The sequence below is a fragment of the Rutidosis leptorrhynchoides genome, chromosome 5 (assembly GCF_046630445.1).
Source record: "Rutidosis leptorrhynchoides isolate AG116_Rl617_1_P2 chromosome 5, CSIRO_AGI_Rlap_v1, whole genome shotgun sequence".
NCBI lineage: Eukaryota > Viridiplantae > Streptophyta > Magnoliopsida > Asterales > Asteraceae > Rutidosis > Rutidosis leptorrhynchoides.
This window is the reverse complement of record NC_092337.1, coordinates 440,937,113-440,947,640: the sequence shown is the minus strand read 5'-3', so window position 1 is coordinate 440,947,640 and position 10,528 is coordinate 440,937,113. Positions and strand designations below refer to the sequence as shown.

The following is a 10,528-nucleotide window of genomic DNA, read 5'->3' as shown; positions in this document are numbered from 1 at the left end:
AACTCTGTCCGTGTAACGCTACGCGATAAATAATCAATGTAAGCTATGTTCTTCCTTTTTAAATTAATGTCTCATAACTAAGTTATTATTATGCTTATTTGAGCCGAAGTAATCGTGATGTTGGGCTAAATATTAAGACGGGGTTATTAGATTTTGTACCATAATTAGGGTTTGGACAAAAGACCGACACTTGTGAACATTGGACTATTGACTATTAATAGGTAGGGGGTATTGTCTAATTGAATGACAACTCATTGGAACCTGTCGAACCTATCTTCAAATTAGTTAATCTAATAATTATTAAATTGATTACGAATGTCCTATTTAGTGACGTTTATACAACATCGTTTACAATCATTTAATTAATCAATTGGATTGGGTAATTGATTATTCATTATGACCAAGTGAATAAATTAATGTATCATGGACTAATTAAAACAGGGGTGGATTACATACAAGGGTAATTGGTGTAATTGTTAACAAAGTATTAAAACCTTGGATTACACGCAGTCGATAACCTGGTGTAATTATGTGATGACCCGAAAAATTTCGACTAATTTAAACCAATTCTCTATACGATTTATTATTTTAACACGTTAAACAAAGTCTGTTAGATTGAGTCTCAAAATTTTAGAACTGTTTCATATATACAATTACCTTTGACTACTCTCGACGATTCATGAACAATTATATGTATGTATATATATATGTACAAGTAAAAACGACTTTCCTACAGTAAAACCCTATTTGCTACAGTAAAAATTACTTTGCTACAGTAAAACACAATTTGCTACAGTAAAACACTATTTGCTACAGTGAAACCGTATTTTGCTACAGTGCTACAGTGAAAACTATTTGCTACAGTAAAACACTATTTGCTACAGTAAAACACTATTTTTGCTACAGTAACACTATTTGCTACAGTAAACACTATTTGATGTCGACGAACTAGCAAACAAAAACGGAAAAGGCGGCCATGCGATCGCATGGCAAAAACACTGAAAACTTATGCGATCGCATGAGCTACAGTAAATCGAAAAGTAATATAAATACGCAGTTCGTTCGACGAATTTTTTTCACATTTATCTCTCAATATTTATATTTATATTATAATTTTAATTTTAAATTTAAGTTTAATAATAATAAGGTATATACGAGGGTGTTTTTAATTCGGGTTTCAAACCGCTTTAAGCTAAGGAAATATTGGGTATTATTCGGGGTATTGTTCTTGAATCCAAGGCCAACCATACAGTCGTCTACCATCATTACGTCTACGCAATTTGCCTACAATATTGAATCGCAATATTGAACTGTGAGTTATAGATCCCTTTTTAAATACTTTAAATATTTTTGGGCTGAGAATACATGCAATTTATTTTAAACGCGATAAGACACAAGTACATACTAAATTCTACACTGAGTTAAACCGAAAATCCCTTAGCTTTGGTAACTAGTAGCTGCCAGTACATAGGATATGGACTGGTGGGCGCGAATAATTGTATATGGATCCATAGGGCTTGACATCCCCGTCCGAGCTAGAGCGCTAGCCTTTTAACGGACGTATGTTATTTGAGTTTAAGACACGTTGGTTTGCGTGTATTAAAACGAATGGGGTAATTATCACTATAGCGTTAAGTTTAGTTACCAGGGTGCTCTGTTACGTAGAATCTATTGATAAACTTTTGATGAAATCTTGTGGTCTATCTTTATATATGTTTATGACTCGAGCAATTAAACCTATAACTCACCAACATTCGTGTTGACTTTTTAGCATGTTTTATTCTCAGGTCCTTAGAATGCTTCCGCTGTGATGTGCTTGTTGCCTGCATGGAGTCTCTCATGCTTTGTACAAAGTTTATTGCATTCAAAATAAAACTGCGTTGTGTAATAAATAATTGGACTGTGATGTCAACCTGTAAATTAAAGACTTATGTATTTCGGGGTTTTGCTTATACCTAAGCACTTGCCCACATGTTTATAACTTTCTATGTTTAGAAAGTCACTTACTTTAATGAATGCAATATTTTATCAAAACGTATCATATAGAGGTCAAAACCTCACTGTGGAATCAATGATTAACGTGCCGCGTCAATAGCGATTTTGGCGGGTCGTTACAAATTATTAACAAAGTATTAAAACCTTGTTACAGTTCGAATCCCTAATTAGTTGGAATATTTGACTTCGGGAATAAGGTTAATTTGACGAGCATATTATAATTATGACCGATGGACTATTATGGGCAAAACCCAGATAGGTATCAAATAAGCCAGGACAAAGGACAATTAACCCGAGTAACAATTAATTAAAATCAAAACGTCAAACATCATGGTTACGGAAGTTTAAATAAGCATAATACTTTTATTGTATTTCTCATCGTACTTTTATTTTCTGTCATTTTATTTACTGTCATTTCATTTAACGCGCTTTTAATTATCGCAACTTTAAATATTGTTATTTATTTTACGCACTTTAATTATTGTCATTTATCTTTACGCTTAAAATATAAAATCGACAAACCGATCATTAAACGGTAAAATCTCCCTTTTATATATTATTATTACTATATATAATTATATATATTTTATATAAATATAGTTGTTAAAAATATAGTACGTAATCGCTAGCTCCCTGTGGAACTAACCAGACTTACTAAAACTACACTACTCTACGATTAGGTACACTGCCTATAATGTTGTAGCAATGTTTAGGTATATTCCATCTATATAAATAATTAAAACTTGTGTAATTTGTATCGTATTCCGTATTAAAAAATAATAGTATTTCGTATACACCGCTACACACATCATTAAGTCCGTTCTACATAATTTACCGTTATATTACTTCTTGATTTTTTGGGCCCTGTTGAGTGTTATCCGTCACCTCGAGTGCATTAGGAGATTTTTTTTTTGGGCGGGTCGGGTGAGAGTTCAAAAATGTCTTGGGTTAAATGGGATGAGGTTATCTCCTCTTACGGGATTTGGGGTTTAAACATCGGATCTCTTTTGGAGAAAAAGCTTTCGTTGTTGTGCAAATGGTGGTGGAGGTTCAAAAACGTACCTCACACACTATGGTTGAAAGTAATCACTCCCATTTACGGTTCGGGTGGGATGTTATCATCTTCAGGCTCACTTAGGCCGCAAAGTATGAGTGGGATATGGGGCAATATGGTTCGTGCAGGTATCGAAGTAGACAAGAAGATCAACGGGTTTTGTAACTCTTTTGAAAGTGTTATTGGTGACGGAGCTTCAACAAGTTTTTGGACTGATCCATGGCTTATCGATGCTACTCTTAAGGACATGTTCAAAAGGTTATTCCACCTAGACGCAGATGCAAATGAAACGGTTCAGGATAGAGTTGAATGAGCGGTTCTGACTATACCACGAAATGGTATTGGAATCGAGAGCCAAGCGGAAGAGCACTCGATGATATTTCTGACTATACCATGTATTCATTTTTTGCATATCTGTCTTGGACGTATGGGAAAGGGTATACAAGTGATGGGGTATGGGCTCCGTTACGAATTTAAGTATTAATGAGGCTTTTCGAGGAAATTGCTCTTTTAGGACGCCGGGGTTGGTATCACGTATCTGGCAAGCGGTTTAATGGACATGTGCCTACCTAATTTGGAAATATCGTAACTCCAAGGTCTTCTCAAAATCTTTGTGGAATGGACCTAACGCGCTAATGGAGATTCAACTTAAAGCCTTCGAGTGAATTTCTCTACAGAAAAAGGGAAAAAGCTCGAATGGACATGTCCCTCTACAACCTGCTCCATTTTGTTAAACACCCCTTTATGTCCAATGTTTCAGTGTTTGCAATTTTAGTATATAGATAGCATTTTCGATGTACTGTGTGATATGCTTTTGTGTGTATTTGGGTGGCCTTTATGTCACTCATCCATCTATGTATCTTGTTTATATTCTTTAATAATATCTTGCTTTTTTGAGGAAAAAAAGGTGTATAAACTAATAAAAATTGAGTGTTTATATTAAATGCTAGTTATAGAGAAGCTTATATTTTTTTCCTTACTCTTATTAAACGAATCTTATAGATTTCTCATTTAATAATTGACATTTAAAGGTTTCGAACAAATTTAAACCCAACTCAATTTAAGCGATTCACAAGTAGATATGTCTCACAAATCATTTACAGTTTACACCTCTTTTTCACAACTAACATGTGTTATACTTATATTAAACTTAACCATGGTTAAATTATTTGACCCATAACCCGGGTTATGGTTAATAGTTTAATAGACACGTTGTTTGGACTTATGAACCAAAGCAAGAAACCAAACCCTCCAAACTCTTTATCTCTCTTTTATTAATTGAAAAAAATAGTGATAATAATAATAATATAAATCAAAATCCTCTCTTTATCTAAAACCCAACAACTTGTTTCAAACGCTTGAAGTAGATGATTATATATCAATTTTATCATCTGAAATAAGGTCCGTGTTTTATTTCATTATTTTAATTTTGTATATGTTTACCGGGTTTTATTTTTCATTTATTGAAATTGTATATTAAATGTTTGTTTATTGTCTTTTATCAATGAAGGTTTAGGGATATATTGTTTAGAGATCTGCACTCCTGATGATTATTGTATTGGATTGAATTATATAAATTGGGTTAGTTTTTTATATTAATATTGAGTTAAATATGGTTAGTGAAGATTTTAAAGATGAAGAGAAAGCGATTGTTGCGGCTGTTTTAGGAAGTAAAGCATATGATTATTTAATTTCAAATCCCATATCTAATGAATGTTTATCAACATCATTAACTACAATTGATGATAGTTTACAAAATAAGTTATCCGATCTTGTAGACAACCCTAATTCGGCAAATTTTAGTTGGAATTATGCGATATTTTGGCAAATATCTAAGTCAAAAACAGGGGATTTGGTTCTTGTTTGGGGTGATGGGTCTTGTAGGGAACCTAAAGAAGGTGAAGAAATTGAAATTCCTCGAATTTTAAGCGTAAAATTAGAAGATGAAAATCAACAAACAATGAAAAAAAAAGTTCTTGAAAAGTTGCATGGTTTGTTTGGTGGGTTAGATGAGGATAACTATGTTTTTGGATTAGATAAAGTGACTGATTTAGAAATGTTCTTCCTTATTTCGATGTACTTTTCGTTTGCGCAAGGCGAAGGTGGGCCCGGGAAATGTTTTTCGTCTGGGAAACATTTGTGGTATTCGAATGCATTGAAGCCGAATTGTGAGTATTGTTTTCGGTCGAGTCTTTTGAAGTCTGCTGGTGTTCAGACTGTTGTGTTGGTTCCAACTGATAGTGGTGTAGTTGAGGTTGGGTCGATTAGTTCGATACCCGAGAACATGGAGATATTAAATTCCATTAGGTCTGCGTTTACTTTAAACCCAGATAACGGTCCGATAGGTACAGTTAAGGGAAACGATACAAAAGATGAAAATGTGCGTGATCCATGTGTGTTGGATATGGGTATCGTTGATCACTCGTCTCAAAAGATTTTTCGACAAGATATGGGGTTAAGTTTGCGGACCCCATATAGGGAAAAACTTGCGGTTAGAAAACCCGAGGAACAATGTGCTCCGTTTTCCGGGTATCCGGTAGTTGATCCTCGAAACATGGCATTAAATTCTAGCAATAGGATAACCGGGTCGAATTGGGCGCAATTTAATACTCGTAGTTCGCAAGAGGAATTTCAACTTAACAATTATCGGCCGCAGAAACCGTCAACGGAGATGCAAATCAATTTCACGTCTCAATTGTCGGTTATTTCGCGCCCGGGTAATGAGGAGTATGAAATATCTGATGAAAAAGGTTCGAGTAAGGACGAAGTTGTGGGACTAACGGTTTTAGCGGGTGATGATAAGCGGCCTCGAAAACGGGGTCGAAAGCCCGCTAACGGACGTGAAGAGCCGTTGAATCATGTAGAAGCGGAGAGACAAAGAAGAGAAAAATTGAATCAAAGATTCTACGCTTTACGAGCCGTTGTGCCTAATATTTCCAAAATGGATAAAGCGTCGTTACTAGGTGACGCGATTACTTACATAACCGACCTTCAAAAAAAGGTTAAAGAAATGGAAGCGGAGAAAGCAAGCGGTTCTCACATTGAAAATGATGGGTCAAGTTCAAAGAAATTTAAAATGGATATCCAAACGGGTCAAGATGAACTAACGGTTAGGGTAAGTTGCCCGTTAGATACACACCCGATATCTAAGGTTCTTCAAGCGTTTAATGACGCTCAGGTTAGAGTTGTTGAGTCGAAATTGGCTGCAGGTAACGATAAGGTGTTTCATGTATTTGTTGTCAAGTCTCAAGGACCGCAACCGTTAACAAAGGAGTCTTTGATGGCGGTGTTTTCGAAAGAATCGAGCTCTTCGGTACATTCAGGGGCCTAAAAAGGTTTTAATTAATATTAATATATATTTTTTGGTCTTAAGTTTGTGTAGCTGCTGTTGTTGAATCAGTAACCATTTTTAAAGGTTTCAGTTTTGTAGGGTACTTTCTAAAATAGTTACAACAGTATTAGTTTCTTGTATATTTTGGTTTCCTTATGTTATGTTTATTGAATCGTTGTGGGTGTGTAACGAATAACGATATGATTAAAGCGCAGCAGGTACCAGAATCTTAGAAATATACACTAAATACCTTACTTTGCTAACTGGTTTGGTACTGGTATTCAACCGGTTCGGTCACAACCATTTTTGTGAACGAACTCACATTGGCATACTATTTTTGTGTGGTCAATGTTTGAAACTTCGTTTAAATGAAGCGGGAAAGCAAAGTTGGAACGATTGGATTATTAAGTCGTTATTAAGTCGTTGTTAGATTGTATTGTATATTGTATGTAAACTGATTTTTATCTATAATAGGTAATAACATAATATCATGCCTATCATATGATTTTTATCATATTTATGTTTAAGTTTTGTATACAAAACGTACATTTAGAAATTTAGTTTAGTATAGAGGTGCGAGTGACATCATAACATTTTTTTAGTTCAAGAATTTAAAGCATAAAATAAGTCCGACATGAATAAATGACACCGGAATCACGTTGTGATCACGTGATTATTCAGGTACGAAAAGAAGTTAGATGGTAGATGTAAGAACACGTGGTTACACGAGTTGCACATGGCTACGGCACAAAACGCGTGAGTATTTAATTGTTTTATAAACCACGCATCCATATTTATTTATTTATTTTATTATTTTTACTAATGCTATTTTATTTATTACTTCACGTGAATTTCCCACCAATCGTGACGGTGCATGGTTTTCGTTTCCTTGCTAGATGGTTTTCGTGAAAAGAATGCTGTTTTACTATTTTTGTTCACTAAATTTAAATAACAATACTAGGGATGAGATTGATACTTGAACCGTTCCGATACCGATATCGATACTGATACCGCTAAATATCGATACTGAACTTTTTTTATAACTGATACTGAACCGATTCACTAAAGTTCAAACCGAAATATCCAAAATCAAGAATCGAAATCGATACCGAATCCCTTCGGTACAGTTTTTAATACCGGTATCGGTGCGGTACCGCGTACCGGTTCGGTTTCGGTATCTTCGATTAATTTGCTTATCCCTAAACAATACTAATTAAACAAATTATGATGAAATAAGTATTAAATGATAATTAGTTAGTTCAATTTCATTTTTGAAATTAAATGTAGTAAATATAATGTGGTTTTGGAATTCATAAACTTAACAATAACAATTAACAATTAACAATTTAACAATAAGATCATAACAATAAAAATAATCGTCAATAAAAAAAACAATATAGTTTCAATTGGTCTGAGATAGTTAATATCATTTAATTTATATATTATGGACTGTTTATCATACTTTACATTGTATATAATCCATTTCTATTTTATATGGAGACGATGTTGAGATTCTAGTTCAAAGTAATTCGTTCTTCGACAGCTACCTGTTTTCATTCGGGTTTTCTATGTGGGGGTTCTCTCGTTTTCGGTTTGTTTTTGTTAGTTGGTTTGTCCGTTTGTTCCAGAAGTTGACTTCTTTTTTTTTTTGAAAAAGCAAACAAACACACTGTTTTTTATTCACGATGAAACTCGAATTCACAATTGATAGTTGTCTTCTTTGTTTAGGTTTTAAGTGTTTGTCTATGTCGGTTAGTTTATGTATATAATTTTTGTCTGTGTTTGGTGGTTTTGGCTGTTTTGTATTCTCCCTTGATTTTCTTTCATATATTGATGAAGAATCTCCAGTTTTATCTTAGTGCCTTCGTTTTTTGGCAATAAAAATATTTAAAAGAAAAATTTAATTTTGAAAAAGTTGATAGTCAATGGCTAGTTAGATGAAACTTTATAAGAACTGATTCGGCAAGCCTGAGATTAGAGACTAGTCTTACGTTGATCAACTTTGACTTTGATATATATATATATATATATATATATATATATATATATATATATATATATATATATATATATATATATATATATATATAGAGATATTTAATCAATAGGAAAGCACTTTTTTGGAGGGAAATGGGGGGAAGTAATTTTTTTTTCGTTTTTTTCGAATTTTTTTTTCAGACATCAAGATCACATGAAAATATGAACATTTAAAAAAAAAACTTTGTGATGAATGTTATTATTTTGGCGGTAAAACGCTCGAGGAAAAAAATGAAAACATTCAATGTATTGAATGTTTTGATTCTGAGTTTTTTTTAAGGGGTTAGCTATTAGGGTTTAGAAATTAGGGTTTTGAGTTTAGAAATTAGGATTTAGGGTTTAGAAATTATGGTTTAGATTGAAAATTTTAACACAAACGGTTTAGAGTTTAGGGTTTAGGGTTTTGGGTTTAGGGACTAAACCCAAAACACTAAACCCTAAACCTTAAACCCTAAATTCTAAATCGGGCTAAATTTCGAAAAAAACACTTCACATAATATGAAAGCAAAACGATGCAAATAAACTCAGAATCAAAATATCCAATGCATTGAATGTTTTCATTTTTTTCTTCGAACGTTTTACCGCCAAAATAATAAAATTCATTAGAAAGTGTCTTTTTTTAATGTTCATATTTAAACCTAAACTAGATGCCTGAAAAAAAAATTCGAAAAAAACGAAAAAAAATTTACTTCCCCGACTTTCCCCCAAAAAAGTGCTTCTCTCATGATTATGATCATATATATATATATATATATATATATATATATATATATATATATATATATATATATATATATATATATATATATATATACATACATACATACATACATACATACACACACACACACACATACACACATACATACATACATACATACATACATACATACATACATACATACATATAGGGGTATGATCAATGGGGAAGTAACCAAGCGGGAGGAAGCAAATTTTTTTTTTTTGGTTTTTTTTGGAATTTTTTTTTCAGGCATCAAGATCACACGAAAATATGAACATTCAAAAACGATAATATTGATCGTGAACAATGTTAACGTATTTTTTTTCTTCATGTTTTGTGAAGTAAAATTTAGTCCGATTTAGAGTTTAGGGTTTAGGATTTAGGATTTAGGGTTTAGGGTTTAGTGTTTTGGGTTTAGTCCCTAAACCCTAAACCCTAAACTCTAAACCGTTCGTGTTAAAAACTCAATCTAAATCCTAAATCTAAACCCTAAATCTAACCCATAAACCCTAAATTTCTAAACCCTAATATCTAAACCCTATAAACCCTAATCTCTAAACCCTAATATCTAAAACCTCAACATACGCTCGAAAAACACGATAATTATTATATATTAATTCTTCGAGCATTTTCCCGTCAAAATAAAAACATTTATCACAAAGTGTCTTTATTAAATGTTCATATTTTCATCCAATCTATAATGTTCGTGAACAAAGTTTTTTCAAAAAACGAAAGAAAAAAATTGCTTCCCCCCGATTCCCCCTATTGATTACTTCCCCCTTGATCCTACCAATATATATATATATATATAGTGGTAGGATCAAGAGGGAAGTAACCATTCGGGGGGGAGCGGGGGGAAGCAAAAACTTTTTTTTTTCTTTTCATTTTTTGAAAAAACTTTGTTCACGAACATTATAGATGAGATGAAAATATGAACATTTAGTAGAGACACTTTGTGATAAATGTTTTTATTTTGGCGGGAAAGCGCTCGAAGAAGTAATATATAACAATTATCGTGTTTTTCGAGCGTATTTTGAGGTTTTAGCTATTGGGGTTTAGATATTAGGGTTTAGATATTAGGGTTTATAGGGTTTAGATATTAGGGTTTAGAAATTTAGGGTTTAGGGTTTAGATTTAGGATTTAGATTGAGTTTTTAACACGAACGGTTTAGAGTTTAGTATTTAGGGTTTAGGGTTTGGTGTTTTGGGTTTATGGAATAAACCCAAAACACCAAACCCTAAACCCTAAACCCTAAACTCTAAATCGGGCTAAATTTTACTTCACAAAACATGAAGAAAAAAACGTTCATATTCTTCACGAACAATATTATCTTGAATGTTATCTTTGTCGATCGTTTTTCCGCCTAAA

At 32.9% G+C, this 10,528-nt stretch overlaps 2 protein-coding genes across 2 annotated transcripts; both read left to right on the top strand.

Moving 5' to 3' along the window:
• Positions 1–2,933: 2,933 nt before the first annotated feature.
• On the top strand, positions 2,934–3,362 carry LOC139850100 (uncharacterized). The gene has a single exon (XM_071839690.1). It carries the CDS (start codon positions 2,934–2,936, stop codon positions 3,360–3,362), a length of 429 nt encoding a protein of 142 aa, XP_071695791.1.
• A 977-nt stretch (positions 3,363–4,339) lies between these two features.
• On the top strand, positions 4,340–6,807 carry LOC139846868 (transcription factor MTB1-like). The gene is made up of 2 exons (XM_071836412.1): positions 4,340–4,450; positions 4,560–6,807. The coding sequence occupies exon 2, from the start codon at positions 4,662–4,664 to the stop codon at positions 6,378–6,380; it is 1,719 nt and encodes a 572-aa protein (XP_071692513.1). The 5' UTR covers positions 4,340–4,450; positions 4,560–4,661; the 3' UTR covers positions 6,381–6,807.
• The last annotated feature ends 3,721 nt before the right edge of the window (positions 6,808–10,528 follow it).

Coding starts and splice junctions, on each gene's coding strand:
- LOC139850100 (XM_071839690.1), top strand. CDS start 2,934: ATGTCTTGGGTTAAATGGGATGAGGTTATCTCCTCTTACGGGATTTGG.
- LOC139846868 (XM_071836412.1), top strand. CDS start 4,662: ATGGTTAGTGAAGATTTTAAAGATGAAGAGAAAGCGATTGTTGCGGCT.